Source organism: Nelumbo lutea, chromosome 2 (assembly GCF_056320005.1).
Source record: "Nelumbo lutea isolate HS-2025 chromosome 2, American lotus-T2T, whole genome shotgun sequence".
In the NCBI taxonomy this organism is placed as follows: domain Eukaryota; kingdom Viridiplantae; phylum Streptophyta; class Magnoliopsida; order Proteales; family Nelumbonaceae; genus Nelumbo; species Nelumbo lutea.
Window position 1 is genome coordinate 70,958,535 of NC_142685.1, and position 20,832 is coordinate 70,979,366.

The 20,832-nt window shown below is 38.6% G+C and overlaps 1 protein-coding gene and 1 long non-coding RNA gene across 2 annotated transcripts; both read left to right on the plus strand.

Moving 5' to 3' along the window:
* Positions 1–4,032: 4,032 nt before the first annotated feature.
* LOC148871452 (uncharacterized) lies at positions 4,033–5,151 on the plus strand. The gene is made up of 2 exons (XR_016106776.1): positions 4,033–4,378; positions 4,700–5,151. It is a non-coding gene; the product is annotated as an uncharacterized LOC148871452 (long non-coding RNA).
* A 3,564-nt stretch (positions 5,152–8,715) lies between these two features.
* Positions 8,716–10,529, plus strand: LOC148871453 (Pmr5/Cas1p GDSL/SGNH-like acyl-esterase family protein). Its single transcript, XM_088973254.1, has one exon. The coding sequence runs from the start codon at positions 9,047–9,049 to the stop codon at positions 10,136–10,138; it is 1,092 nt and encodes a 363-aa protein (XP_088829380.1). The 5' UTR covers positions 8,716–9,046; the 3' UTR covers positions 10,139–10,529.
* The last annotated feature ends 10,303 nt before the right edge of the window (positions 10,530–20,832 follow it).

The following is a 20,832-nucleotide window of genomic DNA, read 5'->3' on the forward strand; positions in this document are numbered from 1 at the left end:
CACTTTTTGTCCAAAAATCGTTTATTTGGTTAGTGAACCATCAACCCAAACAATAGTTTTTGGCCATTTTTTGTTTTTCTAATTTTTTACTTTTTTTGTCAGAGCGGGTCATCCGTTTGGACTGAACAGTCGAACCGTTCGACCCCAGAACGGTTCTCTATCCGGTCGGGGAGTGGGTGCCTTGCCTTATGCTTTGCTTGGTGTGCGGCATGGCCCGACCCATGGCATGGCATGGGCCCATGCGGGCTCGGGCCATGGGTCGTGCCAAACCAACCCCTCAAATTATCCTAGAGGAGGGAGGCACGACCCAGGACACCTTGTGGGTCAACACGACATGACTCGCACTTTGTGCGGGCCACATGCGGGTTATGTCATGTCAACCCAACTCGACCCAATTTACACCTCTACTTGAACCCACCCAATACTAGGGACGGGGCAGGGAAATTCGATGATTCTCCATCCTTGATGAGGAGTGAGGTGCCTTGCCCCTAAACTCGCCCAACATTAAGGAGTGGTTACCTTGCCTTAAACCCGTGTGACACTGGGGACGGGGCGGGGATGGGGTAGAGTGTCTTGACTAAGGGGCAGGAAAAGGGATGGGGTGCCCTGCCCTGAATCCACCTCATTGTCATTCCTATATAATTGTTAATTATTAGTGGAATTAATACAAATGTTAGCTTTTATAATTATTTGTATTTATTTAATGTTAATCAAAACTTCATTTAAAAATAATAAAAAAGAATAAAAAGTATTAAAAATTATTTTTATTTATTATTCATATTCAATTCACAATAATTATTTTTTTATAAATCAATATTAAATGAAAAATAAAATTATTAAAGCTTTCATATTTTCATGTGCATCGTACAGGTCCCTACTAGTATATAATACATATATAATATGTATACTATATATTAAAATATATATAGTGATGAAATTCAGTTTTAACCAAAATAACAAAAAATCGAAAAAAAAATTTGGTTTGATTTTTCATTTAAAATTTTAGTTTAAAAATTTTAGATTTATTCAATTCGATTTTAATTGAATAAACCCTCTAAAGTCTGGCCGCCTAGTGTTTGGCCTGAGGCACATGCCTTAGGCATAGAGGCGAGCACCTTTCTAAAGTCTGGCCGCCTTGACCCATGCGAGCCGCCTAGTTTGGAATGCGCCTCGCAAGGCGCATGAGGCGCACCTTTTAAATCACTGGGAAGTAGGCAAGACGGAAGAAAGATTGGAATTTCTAAAAAGATGCTTAGTAGGTAGATTTGTGCACTTGGACCCTGATGTTAGAGAGGTGGAGGATTGGGCAAGTGCTTAGTGGAGAGACCTCAGTTTCTCTTGTGTTTGAAGGTTGGGGGCGTCTCTATTTCTCTTCACCTTAAGGTGGAGAGAAGACATAGAAGAGGCCCTAGTAAGGGAAGGGACAAGGAGAAGGAACCCAGAAATTGTTTTTAGTAGATGGTCGTCTTGTTTGGGAAACGATGTCAAGAAAATGAGATTTGTCTGGTTGTTAGATGTCTGTGGGATACTGTTACATGCCTAGAGTACAAAGGTCTTAAAATCCATTGGAAATGCTGTAGGAAAAATTGTCGTTTCCCCTCTTTCCAGTTTCTCCATTTCATCGAACTCTAGCTCTTCCGACCTTGGAAAAACTGGACATCCCAAATCACACCTATCCTCTGAGGTTGTCATACTCATGGCCTGAATGTGTCTTCTTAAATGTCCAGTACTATCGTTGAATTGATAACTAAAACCTTTTCTGCATATTTTGAAATGGCTCTGATACCCTTTCCCTCAACTTCTTTTCTTATGAAGTAATTCCATAAGCCTAGTGCCGCCTCATTGCACCTTGATCCAATCAATGCACCAAGACCTTAAAACCAACCCATCATATCCCAACCTCTACCTTGTAACAACATATTTGACCACAACCTAGACCTCGCAACTCAACCTCTTCATCCACTTGCTCACCTCGCAACCACATCAACCTTGTAACCCTAACCCCACCAATCTCACACAAGCCAACTCGATTTCACTACACTCAACCTTTTGAACTGATCTCACAAACCTAACCTCGCCTTGTCACATTAATGTGGCCTTAAAATTAACCTCAACTTTCCACGAAATTGAGCACACCCTATCACAAACTCAATTCCTACTTAATTCGATCTCCCAATGTTCATCACATTTACCCTTGATCACAATAGTACCCATCACACTTAGCCTCCCATTGTAGATACAACCCACACATTTGAATTTCCTACACAATCCTACCCATCTCACCACCCCCTAACTTCCTCAAAAACCGAACTCAAGATCGCACCTCACCCTCCACTTGTAAACCTTCTTGCCAACTAATACTCAACTAAGATGGGTCGCTCCTTAGCGCCAACCTAAGATCACTCCTCATTGAACCAACAAAGCCTTAGCTACACTTGATCAAAGTTTTATCCTTGATACCATGAATCTTAGATAGCTATGAACTTTCCTCACCTAAGTCCAGCCTAGAAACTCTTTGCCCCTTACTTATAACTTCACTTATCATAGTTTATATCCTCGTATCTTCGCTTGCCTAAACCCACCCACCCCCCCACCCCCAATAGGTCCACAGACCACCACATGGCAACACCTCTTAGGAAAATCATTTTTCCTCTCGCACAACTCCTAAATCACCCATTGATAAGGTCCTAATCCTAAGATTAAGATCTTTATAAAGTTTCCCCCGCTCTCCCTTTTTAATTCCCAAACTAGCCTTGTCCCACACCTACCCAAACTCTTTTACTCTTAGATATTTTCCCTAAAATCCCTAAAGTTTACCATTTGCTCTAACTATAAATAGAGGAGGGGAGAAACCCCTAGGGCATAGAAAAGGACCATTAAGGGAAGACCTATAACCTAGAGAGCCCATTGGAGATCCTTCCCCTTTTCTTTCACCTCCATGCTTTCCTTCCTCTATTGTTTTAAGTTTGAGCTCTCACCTATCAAACACCCCTTGTTCTTCTATTCTAAAACTTAAAGAATCTCCTTACCTCCATCAAAAGATGCCCCTAAATCAACGGTTACACTAGAAGCAATATAGCTCCACTTTTTTTTTCTTTTGCTTTACTATGAGAATTGCTTGGGCTAGGATGTAGGGCTTGCTGACCTTATGTGTTTTGATGATAATAAACCCATTGAGAATTTCCTAAATGACCTTGTTAGTTATTAAAACCAATGAATAAAAAATCTTAATTTGATTAAAAGATTTAAATCATAAAATTCCTTCATTTCAATTTCTCCTCACAAAGCTCGTGCATCGCATAGGTGTCAACTAGTATGAGCATACATAGATGTGGTAGAGTGAGATGTGGAGTATTGCATCCAATTTCAAGGATCAAAACTTTTTTTATTTGATAATTATGAATAAGAAAGAAATTAAGAAATATTTTTGCATTTGAAAGAGATACTAAAAGAGACTTTTAGGTATGCTGATTTGATTGGTGATTAAGTAAGATTCTATTTGGATAAGCTTTTGCTTTTAACCTTTTAGGCTGTGGAAAGAAATTTTGAGCCAAAAGAAGCATTTTTTAAGTGTTCAATAAAAGTTTTATAAGTAAAATGGGTACGGAAAGAGCACTCATTTTGCTTCAAATGGAATCTCTGCATGTGAGGGCTCTATGAGCTCACATGAAATACTTTGTTGTTTTGGCACCAATGGTGCATGTGGATGTTCATGAGCATTTGCTAATTACAAGAATATCATTATTTGTCACTTTAAGTTCTTTACTAATTACAAGAATGTCATTATTTGTCACCTTCAATTTTTTACTAATTACAAGAGTGCCATTGAAAGCAATCATTGGGCCTAGAAGCCCACCTTAGGCCCAAACTCATCTCAAACCCAAGTCCAATTCTACCTTGGCCATAAAGACCAAGCAAATGCTAGTCCAAGCCTATTCCATGCTCAAGCCTAAATTCAAAACTTGGTTTGAATAAGAATAAACAAATTCACATAGTTGTCAATACTAACATAATTCATATACTTGGATTCAGGTATATTATTCTTGTGGCTAGTAGTCAAGGGAGAAATGGGGGGAGTTCTCAGGCTACGTCGACTCCTGAACTACATAAAACTTGGGTGGATGTATGCTTGCAACAAGGCATTGCCGACCACCAAACCAATTCCACATTGGATAGACAAGGATGGGCAAATGTGATTCAAGATTTCAATAGGATAACAAAGAAAAACTACACCCATAAATAAATGAAGAACCACTGGGATGCAGTAAAGAATGAGTGGAAGATATTCCATAAACAGTCAACTTTTACCGAATCGAGTTGGGATCTAGTGAATGAAACATTCACCACTGGAGATGACTTTTGGAATGACTATCTAAAGGTATGGTGTAATTTAGCATTTTTAACATAATAAACATGTAAGTTAATCATTTTGTTATGTAGAACCTTACATAGTTCTGTACTTGTGTGATAAACATACCCTTATGCGGCTCAATTTAGATACAAGGGTCTTCCCCATGCGATAGATTTGGACATCATATTTGGTGGCAAAGTTGCCCACGGCTACAATAGTTGGGCACCAAATGAGGGTACACTACCAAAGGTGGTGCCCTTAACCCGACTGACTCTAGATGATGACTAGATGGATGAGGAATTATAACATGAACTAGAGACACCAATGTATGCATCTAAAACAATGCAGGATGCTAGAAGGATCCCAAACGCATATAGAGCTGTCAGTAGAGACATAGGGGAGAGTAGCAACTCTACCAAGAAAAAGAAGACATTGGGTGCTATGCGAATTGGCAAGTGTATGGATAGAATTGCATCTACATTTGAGCTATCAACTACCCATAAAATTGGCCAGGACAAGAGACTAAGTTCTACGGAATGATGCTAGTCTCCAATTCATGAAGGGTGAATTACGTGACTTGTTTATTGCAATTGGGTCTCCTGCATTACGATTGAAGATGATTCAAGAGTTGTATGAGCGTCCCAATAGTGTGTGAAACTTGTTTGCATCAATTTGTGTTTAAGTTTATTTTTGTCACATAGATTGGAGAAGTTGAGTATTCTTCATTTTGACTAGTATTTCGTAGGATTATTATCGTTGGACTTGATTTATATTTTAATGTTAATTAAATGTGTGTTTTTTATATTTTCTGCATTTATGTCTTCATTCATTGATTATTAATTTTGTTTGTCTTTACTAAATTGCATGATAGTTTAAGAGATGGCTATTAATAAGGAAATTGAAATGGAAACTGAGGTAGTATCAGATACACAGTCTGATTCTGATAGTAGCTTCTCTTACAATGGGGTGATGGATACCGATGATGAGCATGAGTGCATTGTGAATGTTGTCTCTATGGTGAGTGAGTCTTATTATGATACTTTGATTCACAAAGAACCCAAACACATCATGTACTGTACGGGAGCAGTGCACACAAAGTCTCTCCTTGAAGGGCACAATGATCGATTGTATGAACTTTGTCGTATGGACAAAGACGTATTTATACGACTGTGCAATACCCTGAAAGAGCATGGCTTCATTGCAAACAATCGAGATATTTCGATGGAGGAACAACTAGCCATTTTCCTTCATAATGTTGGACATAATGAGAGGAATCCGATGATGCAAGAGCAGTTCTAACATTCTGGCAAGACAATTAGTCGCTTTTTCAATGACATGTTGATGGCAATAGTCAAGCTCTCATTGTCAATAATATGCCCTCCCAATTTCAACATTGTCCCTCCACACATCCGCCAGAATCCAAAATACTGGCCATATTTCAAGGTAGCATTTTTACACTATGAGCCCATTTTAAAACTACATCATAAATAACTAATACTGAAAGCTACTGTTTTTTTTTTTTTTTTTGTATAATTGCATAGGAGCTATTGATGGGACATCATGGGTCCCTACTAATAAGCAAACACTGTACTGGCATAGAAAAGGGCCTTGCACACAAAATGTAATGGATGCATGTGATTTCAACATGTGGTTTGCATTTGTTCTTGCTGTATGGGAGGGAACCACACATGACTATCACATATTTGCTAAAGCTGTGCGTAATCCAAAATATAATTTCCCACATCCACCGTGAGGTATGGTTGCATACATTACAACTTGTTGTGTATTATATGAGGTGCAAAAATATATTCATATTCTCTTTATTATTCTTAGGTAAGTATTATGTTGTTGATTTTGCGTACCCCAACACTACTGGCTACATGGCATCGTACCATAATACACGGTACCACTTGCCTGGTTTTCAAAGGGGAGGATAGCCTACAACAAAGGAAGAGTACTTCAATAATGTCCATGCCTCACTGAGAAGTGTCATCGAGTGAAGTTTCGATGTGTTAAAGGCTTGATTCCCTATTCTGAAGTGTATGCCATGTTATCCATTAAAGACACAACAGTTGATAGTTGTGGCTTGCATGGCAATACACAACTTCATCCGGGACAACTAGGACAGAGACACCCTATTTAATGAGTTTGAGAATGATGAAGAGATTGAAATTCAACATCCGTCTAAAACAAATAGTGAAGGTTTCGATAAGGTTGCTATCAGCGATGTGGATCAACAACAAGAAATTTTGTTGCTTAGGCAACAACTTACAGATGCAATATATGCTGACCAAACTCGACCACCATTAAGGAGGTGTAGGTCAACATAACCAATGTTGGTGGTCTTGGTTTTTGTTTTTCTCTAGATTTGATAAACTTTATGCATCGAATGTAGATATATTTAACTTTATTGTATGTTGGAACTTTGTGTTTTTGATACTTTATGTTAATCTAGTAGTTGATAGTATATATTCTCTCATTACAATTCATTAATGGCTGGTAAGAAATACCACATAGTGTTCATTGGTCGTTGCCCAGTTATATACGATACCTGGGGCCGAATGCAACTTGCAAGTCCATCGGTACAATGGTGCAGTGTTTTGCTCATTTAAAACATACGAAGAAGTAGATTGTCAATTTAGTCGTTTTATAACTTTTCATAATTCTTCAACTGCTAGGCCTTCTAGTTGGAACGATGCATCCAAATTAACCTATGTGTACGGAGTATCCATGTGTGTTTTACTAGTTGAACTTATTACATTGGGCATATTGTACATGTCCAAATGATATGCAATTTTACAAATGTCTGCACTTTTATGTTATTTTAGGGCACATTAAACAAATATGGATAGGGAATTTGTTTGTGAAAACTGATCTTAAATTACATCTTCTAAAAATATTTTGAAAACTATGCCTCAAAAGCACTTTTTGGAAGTATTTTGTGAAAATTGTGCCTTAAAAGTACTTTTTGAAAGTATTTTGTGAAATTTGCACCTTAAAAGTACTTTCTAGAAGTATTTTGTATAAACTGCACCTTGAAAGCACTTCCTAGAAGTATTGTGTAAATCATGCCTTAAAAATGCTTTCTGGAAGTATTTTGTGAAAAGTACGCCTTAAAAGTACTTTCTAGGAGTATTTTGTGAAAATTGCGCCTTAAAAGTACTTTCTAGAAGTATTTTATGTAAATTGCGCCTTAAAAGTACTTCCTAGAAGTATTGTATAAATTGCGCCTAAAAAGTACTTTTTGGAAGTATTTTGTGTAAACTACGCTTTAAAAACACTTTCCAGAAGTATTTTGTGAAAATTGTGCTTTAAAAGCACTTTTTGGAAATATTTTGTGTAAATTGCACCTTGAATGTACTTTCTAGAAGTATTTTGTGTGAACTACACCTTGAAAGTGCTTTGTGGAAGTAATTTGTGAAATATGTGTAGTAAAAGCACTTTTTGGTAGTATTTTGTTATTTATCAATATTATTCGTTATTTGTTAATATTAGTTATTATTATTATTATTATTATTATTATTATTATTATTATTATTATTATTATTATTATTATTATTATTTGGATCCACATGACAGTCCACGTGGAGGTCCACGTGGGCTCTTAGTTGAAATGTATAATATAACATGTGAAAAACATTGTATATATGTATTGAGTGAAGTGAGCGTTAAAATTGTTGTTTGTGTAAATATAAGCACTAATTGAAAAAGTAGCTTACCAAACATTCTCACCCCAATAAGTGCTTAAAAACATAATAAGTGATTTGAAAAACGGGTTACCAAATAGCCTTATGGATTGTTAACTAAGAAATACTTACAAAATAAGTACTTCTTTTAACAAGTACTTATTCCTCAAACAAGGCCTAAAACTGCTTATTTAATGCGTTCTTGTATTCTTATCAGCCCCTTAAATGCAACGCAAGGCACCCTACTTCAAAACATGAACCCTAAGTTCTTGTTTGGGAGTCCTTTTATATAGCCGCTTTTAGTGTTGTAGGATAGGCTCCCGAGAATTCAACTTTCCAAGTAGCTCAATCAACCGTAAAGCACTAAAGCCCCCTCCAAAATGAGAGTCTAAATTTCTAGCAAACAAAAGTTCAACTGACATAGCATCCGGCCGCATATTGGGAATATCTTTCATGAATTATGTTAAATTCATATGGAGATTCTCAATGTGCAGCTGGATCCCATGTCTCTTCAGAATGCATGATGAGTTTTTGCTTGCGGGAATCTCAAACAGACCCTAAAAATGGAGCTGTGTTTTTGTGCTTTAAAAAGCACATGCCCTGAAACTTATCCAAACGCAACCTTAACACCAACAATCTTATCATATATTTCTCATTTCATTTTCATTTTTACAAACTATTTATATTTACATTAGGCGTGCGCCTCACTGAACTTGAGGCTTAAGCCTCAGGATTCTTATACAAAGGCGACACTGGCAGCACTCTCCACCAAACAAACTTAGAAGAAATTCCTTTAGCCATCTGAACTACTCGCTGCTCCATTACATCTCCTGTTTATATAAGGATACTTTAACAAAAAGAGAAGAGATCAGCTTAATTCTATCCAAGACATCCCAATAGATCCACGGTATGGCAGAATCTGACCCGTGGTTCGATGTAGTTGTGTTCTCTGATTCTGTTTGTAATTGTTGAGTATGAAGCGGTTGTCTGCGATCTGAGAACCAGAGGAATGCTGGGCGCCCTCCAATTCGGCGTCATGGCGGCGTCTATCGTCCTCTTTGTTCCAATGGGAATGGCGGGGTGGCATCTCAGTCGCAACAAGATGCTCTTCTTCAGTGGAGCTCTCTTCATCACCCTTGCGGTAGGTGTTCATCTCACACCTTACTTCCCTTCGATTTCCGATCTGGTTTCTTCTTTGTCAGCTTCTGTTGTGCTAGAGAATCGAGATTCCTGTGTTTCTTTTCTTCATGAGATTGTTTGGGATGTACAACCGGTTAGGGTTAGTGAATTCTCTTCAAACTCTTCGAATTATGAAGAATCATGGAGTTGGGCCCAGTCTACGCCTGTAACTGCTTGTGGGTTTCAAAAATTGGGTCGTTCTGATGCCTCGGATCTGCTTAATGGATCCTGGATTGTTGTAGCTGGGGACTCACAAGCACGACTGGTTGTTCTGTCGTTGTTGAATTTAGTTTTGCATCCGGAGGAGATAGAATCTATCAGAGGTGACCTGTTTAAACGACACAGTGACTATAAAGCCTTGATTAAAGGAATTGGAGTGAGATTGGATTTTATTTGGGCACCTTACACTAGGAATCTGACTGAATTGCTTATGGAATTTAAGCATAATCGGCAGTATCCTGATGTATTGGTAATGGGGTCTGGTCTGTGGCATATGTTACACATCACGGATGCAATGGATTATGGTGTTTCTCTAAGATTGATGAGGAGATCGTTGGTCTCGCTTTTGCCTATTTCTCCAGATTTTGGAATGGATGGGCCTGTTACAGGTTCTATTTCCATCCGATCACCCCATATGTTTTGGCTTGGAATGCCAACTCTGGTAAGCTCAATGTTAAATACAGAGGAGAAGAGGGAGAAGATGAGCAGTGTGATGTATGATGCTTATAATAGTGAACTCTATGAAAGTAAACTTTTGCGGCAGTCTGGCGGTCCACTCCTGCTTCTGGATATCCAGTCTTTGAGCAGGAACTGTGGGGCTCTGTGTACTGTTGATGGAATGCATTATGATGGAGCTGTTTATGAAGCTGCAATTCACATCATGCTCAATGCATTGCTTATTGAATCTCAGCAACAGCTTTGAAAGGGATAGGGGTATTTTTGGTTTCTTCAATTTTTAAACCCTTTATTGACAAATACAAGCAACTATATTTGAAGTACACATGTGGCAAACAAAGAAATTCAAAATATTTTATCTGCATGATCCTTACAAGAGGTCAGAGTTTCCCATCTAGTCTTGTACTTTTTCTTTTACCCGTCTTTTCCCCACATTCAGATTAAGTTGGTATTGACTTTGTTTCTTTTTTCATAATAGCCTTTTTATGGGGTGAGGGGAGGTTCCTTTCCTTTTTTTTTTCTAATTTCCCCTCTGTTAATATGTACGAATATCTACTCATACCTTGTCATCTGTATTTTGGAGAAGAGTTTGGATGTTAAAAAATTAATTTTTGAGTTGAACAGTTTAAGAAGTTCAATTTGTGCAGCATAGCATATATTTTCTGCAATTCTAATGTAACTATTGTGATCTTGTCAGCTAGAGGCACCTTAATAGCCAGGTGCTCTTCTGCAGTATGGATTCATGATTACAAATGCATTTAGCCCACTTAGGGTTTTTTTATCCTCAAAAATCAACTGATCAGGAAACCTTAGCAGGTATCCATTTGTGTATGAGTACAACTATGCCCATGTGTCATTTAATTGGAGTAGGCTCTTGTATATGACTAAACTAGAGCTGCTTCTTGGGAACCTTCCATGTAAGCAACAGATGCCATCTTAGCCTTTTCAGGTGACCTGTGCCTGATGAAAAGTTCTCTGCCAGGGATTTCCAGAGCAGTACTTTCAATGCCTAGATGCTTCACTAGAGATCAGTAATTTACCTTCCAGGAAATCTTACAAGTAATATTAATAATTTTATATCAGTATTATCAGAGTACCTACTCAACCTACTAGTCAATCAAGGGTCATACTGACCACTTCACTAACTAGTTGATACTCATGGTGCAGTATTTTATTTGTTTATATTTGTATATAATTATTTAAAATAGTATTAATATGTTTTTATTTGGATACATTGGTGCTAATTGCTTTAAGCATTTTTTATACTACATTGTTGGTTGATATGTAAAGAGAAATAATGCATATAATAAAAGAAGGGTGTAGGTGTTCTCTTAAGTTTTCCTCCGATCAGTGGTGTGCTGGTATGGAGTTGTTACAAACAAGGGACTCACTGAATAGTCAGGGCTGCACTATTTTGCTGAGAAACAAAGGCTTACTCTAAATCCTAGCCTATCCAGCCTTCCTTTCCTATATTTTCTAAACAAAGATTGTAAACTAAATGTTTTGTATCATTATTTTATTGCATATTTGCAGTCTAAATGGATTTACATATGAGATTGTATCAATACTAATGCTAAAACATTTCCTTTTCGTGAGAGATAATGATGGAAATGTTACAATAATGTTCTCAGGACGGTAGGAGTAGGAGATTCTCTTAGGGCTGAATTGCCCGCTGCCATACAATGAATCCAAATTGGAAATGAGTTAAGTGTGGAGAATTTAATGATTGAAGGAGATTCTAAGGTGGTAGTGGGGTGGTTGAAGGATCTAGAGTCTATTATATGGTGTTATAAGGGTGGTTGGAGGATAATGGAGATGATACGAGTTGACCTAAGGAGAGTTAGGAGGATGGAGGAAAGAATGATGGTGTTGAGAGCGAGTTTGGTTGGAAGATTCATGGGTCTTGATTTGGAGGTGGATAAGGTTGAAGCTTGGGGAAGCAACAAAGTCATGAGGGTTAGTAAGCTGAATGGAGGTTTATTCCTCTTCATGCTTCATAGCAAAGAACGAGCAGAAAAGGTGTTGGAAGCATGATAGAGGATGGAGAGGAACCCCAAACTTGGGTGGTGGTTCCCTGTGGCAGGTGCACTGAGTGAAGTAGGAGGAGAAGGGCAATGTGGATTGCCTTGGTGGGGATCCCAAAACTATGTGCTTGGAGCATTAGCATGTTTGAGGAGATAGGGAAGCAATGTGGGAGGTTCTTGAAATTCAATGATAAAATAGAACATGGGATAGATTGGACATGGCCAAACTGTTGGTAGAGATGGGGGATGTTTTAGAGATCTTGAATAGATGATATTACAGTTTGTAGGGGAAAGATATGAGTTGAGACTCGTGGTAGAAGGGGAAGATGGTACAACACTACAACCCTAAGTTCAATTCAGGAGAATATGTGGAGAGAAAGGGGTGGGGAGAGAGGAAGGAAGAGAGTGAGAGCGGGAACTAGGGCAACAAAGCAGGCGATGGGAAGACGAATAGTCGGCCAAAGGAAGAAGAAGGAGATGAGATGGGGAGTGAGAAGGACAAAAATGGAATTTTGATGTCTTGGAGGATGTGGGAATTAATAGGGGTGGACGTGTGGAGGTGAAGGAGAAGGGGAGTAAGGTATATCAAGAGACGTGTATGGGAATAAGGGGAGGTGAACAATAAATGGTGGGGGAGATAGTGGAGAATCGAATTCATGTGTGGGTCCCACAAAGACACAAAAATAATGGAGGGATAGACAATATCAGTTTTGGCCTTTGGTCGAATGGGATGAGGGTTATGAGAGGTAAGGGTATAATTAGTAAAAAGCCAATTAGGAGGGGTCTTTCAAAAATTTTGAAGGAAGGAATTTCAAGAACTCAAGAGGATTCGGTCTAGGTGATTGCTAGGTTTGAGGGAGGTAAGAAGACATTAGAAGTTCAGCGGAGCAGAGGAAGTAGAGAAGTGACCAGCAGAGCGTGAAATTGACAAGAAGGTGGAGTTCAAGGAAGAGAAAGGGAGGTGTAGGAAACAAAGCTTCAGACGTAGGACGATATTGCAGAGGAGTGGTTAGGGGTGGTGAGCTTGAAGATGAGGTAAGAACCCATATTGAGTTGACTCTGGAGGAGGTGTATGAGGCTCAATCGAAGGTGGATCAAAGGGTTGGGAAGAAGAGTGGATGACTGGTGAGAGGAAGAGAAGTCATCCTACTAATAGTGAAGGGGTGATAAGTAGGAGAGAGTTTATAATAGGAAGAGAAGACTAGTGGGAATTGATACAGTTGCTGAAGAGGGGAAAGGGGTTGAGGTAAGAGATTGGGAGAAGTATCTATATGAAAAGAGAGGGGACATGGAGTAGGCCTATAAATGGAGCAAATTCAAATCAAATCAGTCTATTCAAATTTGAATTCAAATTCGATTACAAAGCAGATGATTCGAATTCAATTAAATATCCCTCGGATATTCAAAACTACCAACCAAATTCAAAATCGATCAAAACATCAAATATTCTATTCAAATGCGACCAGTTACTTTCCCTCAAAACCCTAACATAGCTAGATGCATTGAGAGAAGAGGAAGAAGCACTCTACGGTGTTGATATTGTTCACGGCTTCATGCCCTATCTCCTTGATTTGCTATTCTATTTTTTGTTATTTGGCATGGTATCAAAGCGGGTTGCCCTGTAATATGTGTTTGCTCCATGCTCACTCATGAATCTCTCAAGGGTTGCTAATTTTTGGGTGCATCAATTGAAGATAGAGTAGGAGATGTGAAGAAGGTTTAGTAGGGTTTCCTTTCATAGTCGATCTATCTAGGGTTTCTTTTTGGAAGATGAACAGTGAGGTGTGTATCCCTCTAGTGGATCAAATCCATGAGGGAATGTTGTGACATAAATATTTCTAGGTTAGTGATTGATGCTGTGAAAAGTTTAATAGTGGTGTGATAAGTGATTTTGTAAGTTGTGGAGGTGTTCAGGTTGCTACTATTTCATGTTTAGTATAGGTAGTAGCCGACTACTACGAAATCTCTTCGTGTAGTAATCAACTACAAGGAATAGGATACTGCTAGTAGTCGACTACTACGAAATCTCTTCGTGTAGTAGTTGACTACTAGCAATAGGGTATTGTTAACAACTTTGAAATATAAATATCAGTGCCTCAGGCTGTAGTATTTTTGTGAGTTGGTGGTGTTTTTGTGACTTGGAAAAGAGGCTTTAATGCCTCGAGTTGTGGTTGTTTGTGAGTAGGTGATGGTTTTGGGAGTTGAAAAAGAGGTTTGATGCCTCAAGTTGTGGATGTTTGTGAGTTGGTAATGGTTTGTGGTGGTGTGATAACTTTGTTAATGAGTGTGTGAAGTGTGTGGTGATGATTAGTGATGGTTTGTGCTGTTGTGAAAACTTTATTGATGAGTGTGTGAAGCTCCCATGGTATTCGAAAACAGTGCAGTGATGTGGCAGTCTGTGGTGTATTGACGGATTGTTGGTGAACGTGTAAAGCTCATTCGATGTTCAAGAAAAGTGTAGTGATGTGATAATTTGTGGTGTATTGGTGAATTCTTGCTTCAAGTCCCTTCAACATCTCAAGGTTTAAGGCTGTTACCTCAATAGTAAACTTATTTTCATTGAAGTTGCTTCAACGTCCTTACTTGCAAAGTCAAGCTGGTTTTTCCCACCTTAAGTTTGAGGGGGTGTGTTGAGAGATATATTGTAATTGGTTGTATTTGGGTGGTTGATGTTGTAGGGGTATATTTGTAATATTGATAAGTTATGGGACCCATGTATATTTATGGGAGAAAGAGTGGCTTATGTGTAATTCTAATATAATCTGGTCCTTTGCTTATTTAAGCTAGTGAGTGTGTGAGGTTAGGATTTGAAGAGAGTGAGTGGAGAGAGAGTGAGAGTAAAGCCATGTATCTCTTATTCTCATAGTGGATATTTTTCCTCTCTTCCCGTGGATGTAGGCTATTGAGTCGAACCACATTAAATCTCGATGTTCTCTCTATTTCTTCTTATTTTCTCTCCTTGATTTTCTATTCTATTTGTTATTTGACAGGGTTAGAGGAAGGGGGAAGAACCAAAGAAAAAGGACAGGTTGGTTCGAGGCCCAAAGTGTATTAACAAGGAGAGAGCATACAAAATAAGGCCACAAACTAAGACTAAGATTGGAAAGAATCAGAATGAATTTTCTTCATCAAATGATGATGGAAGTTTGATGTAGGTGAGGATGAAGTTTGTTTAGATGAGACTCACCAAATAAACACAACTGTTTACTCAACGAAGATTGCAGATAAGCTGGTGGATGTTGGTAAGGCTTTTAGGCTTGGTCTTTTTTTTTTTTTTTTTTTTTGAAGAATAACAATAAAAATTTTATTAATAGACAAAAGATTACAAAAAGGAGGTGACAAGATGGCACCTCCATAAAACACAACAACTAAAAACCAATCAAAAACATACTAATAACTGTTACAATTCTGGATTTCAAGTACATTCCAAAAATTCTCCCCCAAATATGATCTACTAATCAGATCAAACTTGGAGCACTAGAACCTAATCCGAGACAAAATGACCTACTGAGGCCACCAACACCTTGATATTTTTGGATTTGTCTTCAAATAGTCTCCTGATCCTCTCGTTCCAAATGACCCAACACACAGCAAAGGAATGCAACTCCAGACTATTCTTGCTTTTCTGCTCCCATTGATCTTTGGCCAAGAAGAGAACAGTTCAGCTGAAGACCTAGATTGGAAAGTAATTGCACCTAAAAGGGACAAGTAGAAATTCCACACGAAGTTTGCAATCTTGCAAGAATAGAACAAGTGGTGAAGTGATTCCTCTGCTGAGCCACATAAATAGCAGTAACTTGCCAAGCTGATGCCCCTATTTGTTCAAATGGTCCAAGGTTAGGATGCTGTCCAAGGCTACCAGCCATGCAAAAGCCTCTACTCTGGGTGGCACCAGGTTCCCCCATACTGTTTTAACCTGATCTGCCTCCAAATCATCTTTGACTAGTGCCTAGTAAAAGGATTTTACTGTGAACTTGCAATCTCTAGATTCTTTCCACCACATGCTATCTGATAAAGAAGCTGACACCTTTGTCTGTTGTAGCTTTTCCAGGAGCTGAATGCACTCTTCTTCTTGGTCTATCAAGGGTCTTTTAAACTTGGGGCACCATACTGTGAACTTGCAATTTCTAGATTCTTTCCACCACATGCTATCTGATAAAGAAGCTGACACCTTTGTTGTCAAGGCAATAACTGAAATTTGATAGTCTTGGACATAGCTCATATGATCTCCCTTCCCCACACCAATCATCCTCCCAAAATCTTACCCATGACCCATCTCCCACCTTAAAACTCACTGGGTTTCTAAGCATCTGGCTAAAAGTCATAATCCCTTTCCAGACACTCCATAAGAATCTGAAACCTCCCTCGACTCCCACCCGGTCCACCCCATACTTCCCAACTACCAACCTTCTCCAAAGAGTCCTTTTAAATCACTGACCACCCCATACTTCCCAACTACCACCCTTCTCCAAAGAGAGTCCCTTTCCCTCCCTGACCAAAATCTTCACGCCACCCAATAAGGCTTTGTTAAACAGCCTTATCTTACTACCAACCCACCTACTTATTTCACACTTTTCCCCATTTTACTAGATGAAATTTCTTAGGACCCCCCACACCATCCCATTGAAAGTCCCTCTGGTTTTTCAATTTTCTCAGCCTCCTTGACTGGGATTTTCAGTAAAGACAGGTAGTATGTTGGCAAACTCAAGAGAACAATTCTAATGAGGGTAGTCCTGCCCCCCCACCCCCCCACCCAAAGAGATATTTAGCCTTCCACCTCTCCAGCGTTTTTTTCCATCCTATCCACAATTGGCCTCCAACTCTCAGCTGCAGACGCCTTGCTCCCCACTGGTAAGCCCAAATAGAGGAAAGGTAACTTCCCAATTTGCAATCAAACACAGTAGCCAATTACTCCAGCTCCTCCCTACTTGTTCCCCCACACCAATCTGCTGACTTTTGTTTAGATTAACCTTCAAACCTGTCAACAATTCAAAGTTGGCTAGCAATACCAGGGATTCTCAACTTATACAGAAAGATTTGGATTGTAAATGAAAATGCTGCCAAGTATGCAATCTGCTTTGTGCTTAGGGATACATTTGGCAGGTGAAGGGGGACATAAAAGGGGCAGCCCAGTGCACAAGGCTCTTGCCAATGCAGGGTCTGGGGAGGGACAGATGTACGCAGCCTTATCCATGCACATACAGAGGTGCTGTTTCCAAGATTTGAACCCTAGTCACCCACATCACAATGGAGCAACCCAACCGTTGCACCAAGGCTCTGGCAGGTGAAGGATATAATGAATGAAAATATCACAGGTATCAACCACCGCAAAATAGTCCCTGCCACCTTGGCTGTAGCTTCATCTTGGCCTGAGAGCTCAAAATTGGGGTTGTGGAAATGAAAAGGTAGAAGCAGAAATAATGAACAAATGAATAGAACAAACCATGATCTTTAAAGATAATCACCTGGCATATGGTTTTGATTAGCACAATATGCTTGCCCACAGAGTCTAATGCCACTGGCCATGCTTAATTGCATACACCAAATGAATAATCAACCTTATTGAACTGTGCATCAGTCAGGCTTTCAATATAAATATGGAGGTTCTTTTCCATTTTCATGTCGCATTGGATACTACTTTTTTGTGATCGATGCAATTATACTTGTGACACTAGTTAGCACCTGAAACCAATTCTTCTGTAATTCATCCTTTTTTCTGCAACGTGATCACTGATAACACACTTTTCAGATGTTTTTTAAGCCTTGAAACTGTAAGAGATTTATCTGGATTGTAGATGTTCCCAATGCACAGTTGCAACGTGATGTGAGGTGGATGTGAGGAGTGCTTTGTTGAACAAATCCGGATTCCAGTAAGATAAGGGAAAATCTATGCTGCTGGAAGGGCTTTGACCAATCAACCCCCCCCCCCTCCCTAAATGCTATCCCATTTTCTTAAACCATAAATAATCTCCGATTGGTTACCACTTTTATGGTATCAGTTCATTGGTTACAAGTTTTTCTGATATTAATTATTATCAAAACAAACGCGGTTGAATCACTTTTAGGCAGATGATTGCGTTGATAATGCCCTATTAAAGAATATGATAGAAAAAGACAGAGACGGGTTAATGGAAGACCTAAGGCTCAGTTTGGAAGGAGTACAAATACAAATATGTACAGTACAAATTCATACAAAATAATATACAATACATAGTTTTGCACTCTACAATTTTGTATTTGTACTCCTTCCAAACTGAGCCTAAACTGTAAGGCTATATTTGGTCGTAGTGCAAATCTGAAGATTCCAAACTACATACAAATTTTGCACCCAGTTCAGTTTTGCATCTATTTGTTTGTGTTGTGATTATGATTTGTACTCCTTTTTTATACAAAATTTGTACATTTGTCTTGTTTGCACTCACTAACAGTAAGTTTTGCATCTCAAAACCTTAAGTCAAAATTTTCAACACCCTCCTGCATTCCCACCTCACTTATGTATGGTATAAAGTGGGAATCACACATTACCTTTCTTCTTACCTTTTTGTTTTCTGTTTTGGTAAGGATCTTGCTTCCTACCTCATAGCTCCAATTTATTGCATATAAGGTGGGATCGCATCATTTTACTTCCTTTTTTACTTTTCACAAAAAGTAAAGAAAAGGCTAAATCTAAAGCAAAAGTAAATCAAAATGTACACTCAACGGCATTTACTCGGGTGCAACCATACACAGCCTAAAGTGATTGACCTGTCAGATCAAAAGCAAAATGAAGGAATACGAACAGCACCCAAAAATTGGTACTAAGAGAGAGTAAATGAAATCCTCACTCTATCAGTTCCAATAGAAAACAAGGAGGATAAACTAATAAGAGCAGATCCTAAAGAAATTTTCACTGCAAATCAGCATCTTTGTGCATTAGCTTTGTATGGAAAAGGGCTTCATGAATGAAAAGAAATCAACAAAATTTTGAAATGTCCAAAAAATGGGGAATCAGATAGAAAAAATATTGGAAAATTTTGCTGTTTTTTCAAAAATCAAAGCAATTAAGTTTGCGATAATTTAACGCAAAATATTGAAAACAAGGTTCAAAGTATCAACACGGGCATGTTTTAGCAGTTTTCAGACCACTATAATGTAAAGACTATAGATTTCAACTTTTTAAAACTCTAATATGGGATGTAACAAGTCTTATGTCAAATTGTCAGACCAAAACATTCAAAAAATAATGAGTTTTGATGAGAGGAAACACTTGATACACAAAATTTATATAGAGGTATCAATACTTTGAACTATGATGGAAAAGGCTGGTGCTATACTATTTCGAATTTAATTCTTGACTATCAATAAGAAGCCCAACCTTAACCATAAATATAAAGGAACCACATCAGATGAAAAAGCACCTAAACAAAGAAAAGTAAAATCAACTTTGATGCATTGAGACATCAAAATGGGCAATGTGCTGCCATAGGCTGCATAGCTAGGGATCTTTTATGTAAAATTCTTGAAATGAAAGCCAAATTTCTTGGTATATAACCTCTGTAAACATAAGTATGGGGGCAGCTAACGAAGTGCACATTGTCAAATCAAAGTGGTTATAGACAAGATTGGATTGGGGAAGACTCGAAAATAATCATGGAATGCTTAGAGAGAATCATGGATCCGCCATGAAACTCAAAATGTGGCATTCTAATTTGGACACCCAATTTCTGAGAGCAAGGTTTAGCTGAACTCTTTAGCTGTTCAGTTGGTCGTGGAACCCACGTCATGCCAGTATTAAATATATGGGGTCTGCATCTTTTACAATGGAATCCATAAAACTTCATCATTGATTCCTAAGCCTGTTGAACAGCTAAAGCATTCAGCTAATCCAAATTTGAATAACTGGTGGAATATAAGATAGTGGTTGTGGCCTGAGTTAACCCAATGATTGAGCTGCTTGGAAGAAGCTAGTGTATGTCGACCAGTCTACTGTTCTAATGAGTGAGGGGTAGGTCATGGGTCTAAGGACTAAGGGTCCATTTGAAAATTCCAAAGGTTGATTGAACCGCTTTAAAGAAACTACTTATTAAATTGAGGGAAATTGTCTAAAATTCACCATGACTTTTGGATATTTCTCTTAAATTAAAACTCGTCATGTGAGTGAATTTTATTTTCCAAAACCCACCTTTGGTTAAACCACCCTTAATATTTACTAACAGAAGTTGTTCACATCAGCATAAATACAATTCTCATGACCAAATTGCCCCTGATCGGCGAATTAGAAAAAAGAAAAAAACGATTCATTTAGGGTTTCTCTCTCTCTCCATCAGGCATCGACTGTAATAACCGTGCGAACTGGCCGAGAAGCTATCACTATCAACCAGATGCTGAATCTCAGTAGCTCTCTAGTAATACATCCCGGCCTGGCGAAGGATTTCAGTGTTTTTTCTTCAAAGAACGAGAAGCGTTCGAAGTTGAATGTGTTTTTCTCGTCTGAAATGGTACATGATTTTTGCGGCAACCGACATTCACTACTATCGCTTTTTTTAATCTATTTTCTCGGTTTTTTCATCTTCATTTTTCCGATTGCAACAACCGTCTTTCGTTTTTGTCTATTTTTCTTGGTTTCTAAAGCCTTCGCATGCTTAGTTTTATCGGCGAATTTCCAGCTGGGTGGAATCTATTGTTTCCCGGTGTTTGGTGAGAGTTTCAGACATCCCATTCATCTCGAGAGCTTGCTTGTCTCGAGAATTTGGCATATTGAGTGGGGATAGTAGGCGAGAATTGATTATTTTCGGCATTGACGACCACCGTAATTCTGAATGCTGGTGCGCAGTAATTGATACCTTGACGTTATGTTTTATCTATTTCCCAAGAAATTTGGTTGTGGAATTGGACAAGGAAGGTTCTCTGAGATGAGTTGCAATTGACGCTTGAACAG

Coding starts and splice junctions, on each gene's coding strand:
- LOC148871453 (XM_088973254.1), top strand. CDS start 9,047: ATGCTGGGCGCCCTCCAATTCGGCGTCATGGCGGCGTCTATCGTCCTC.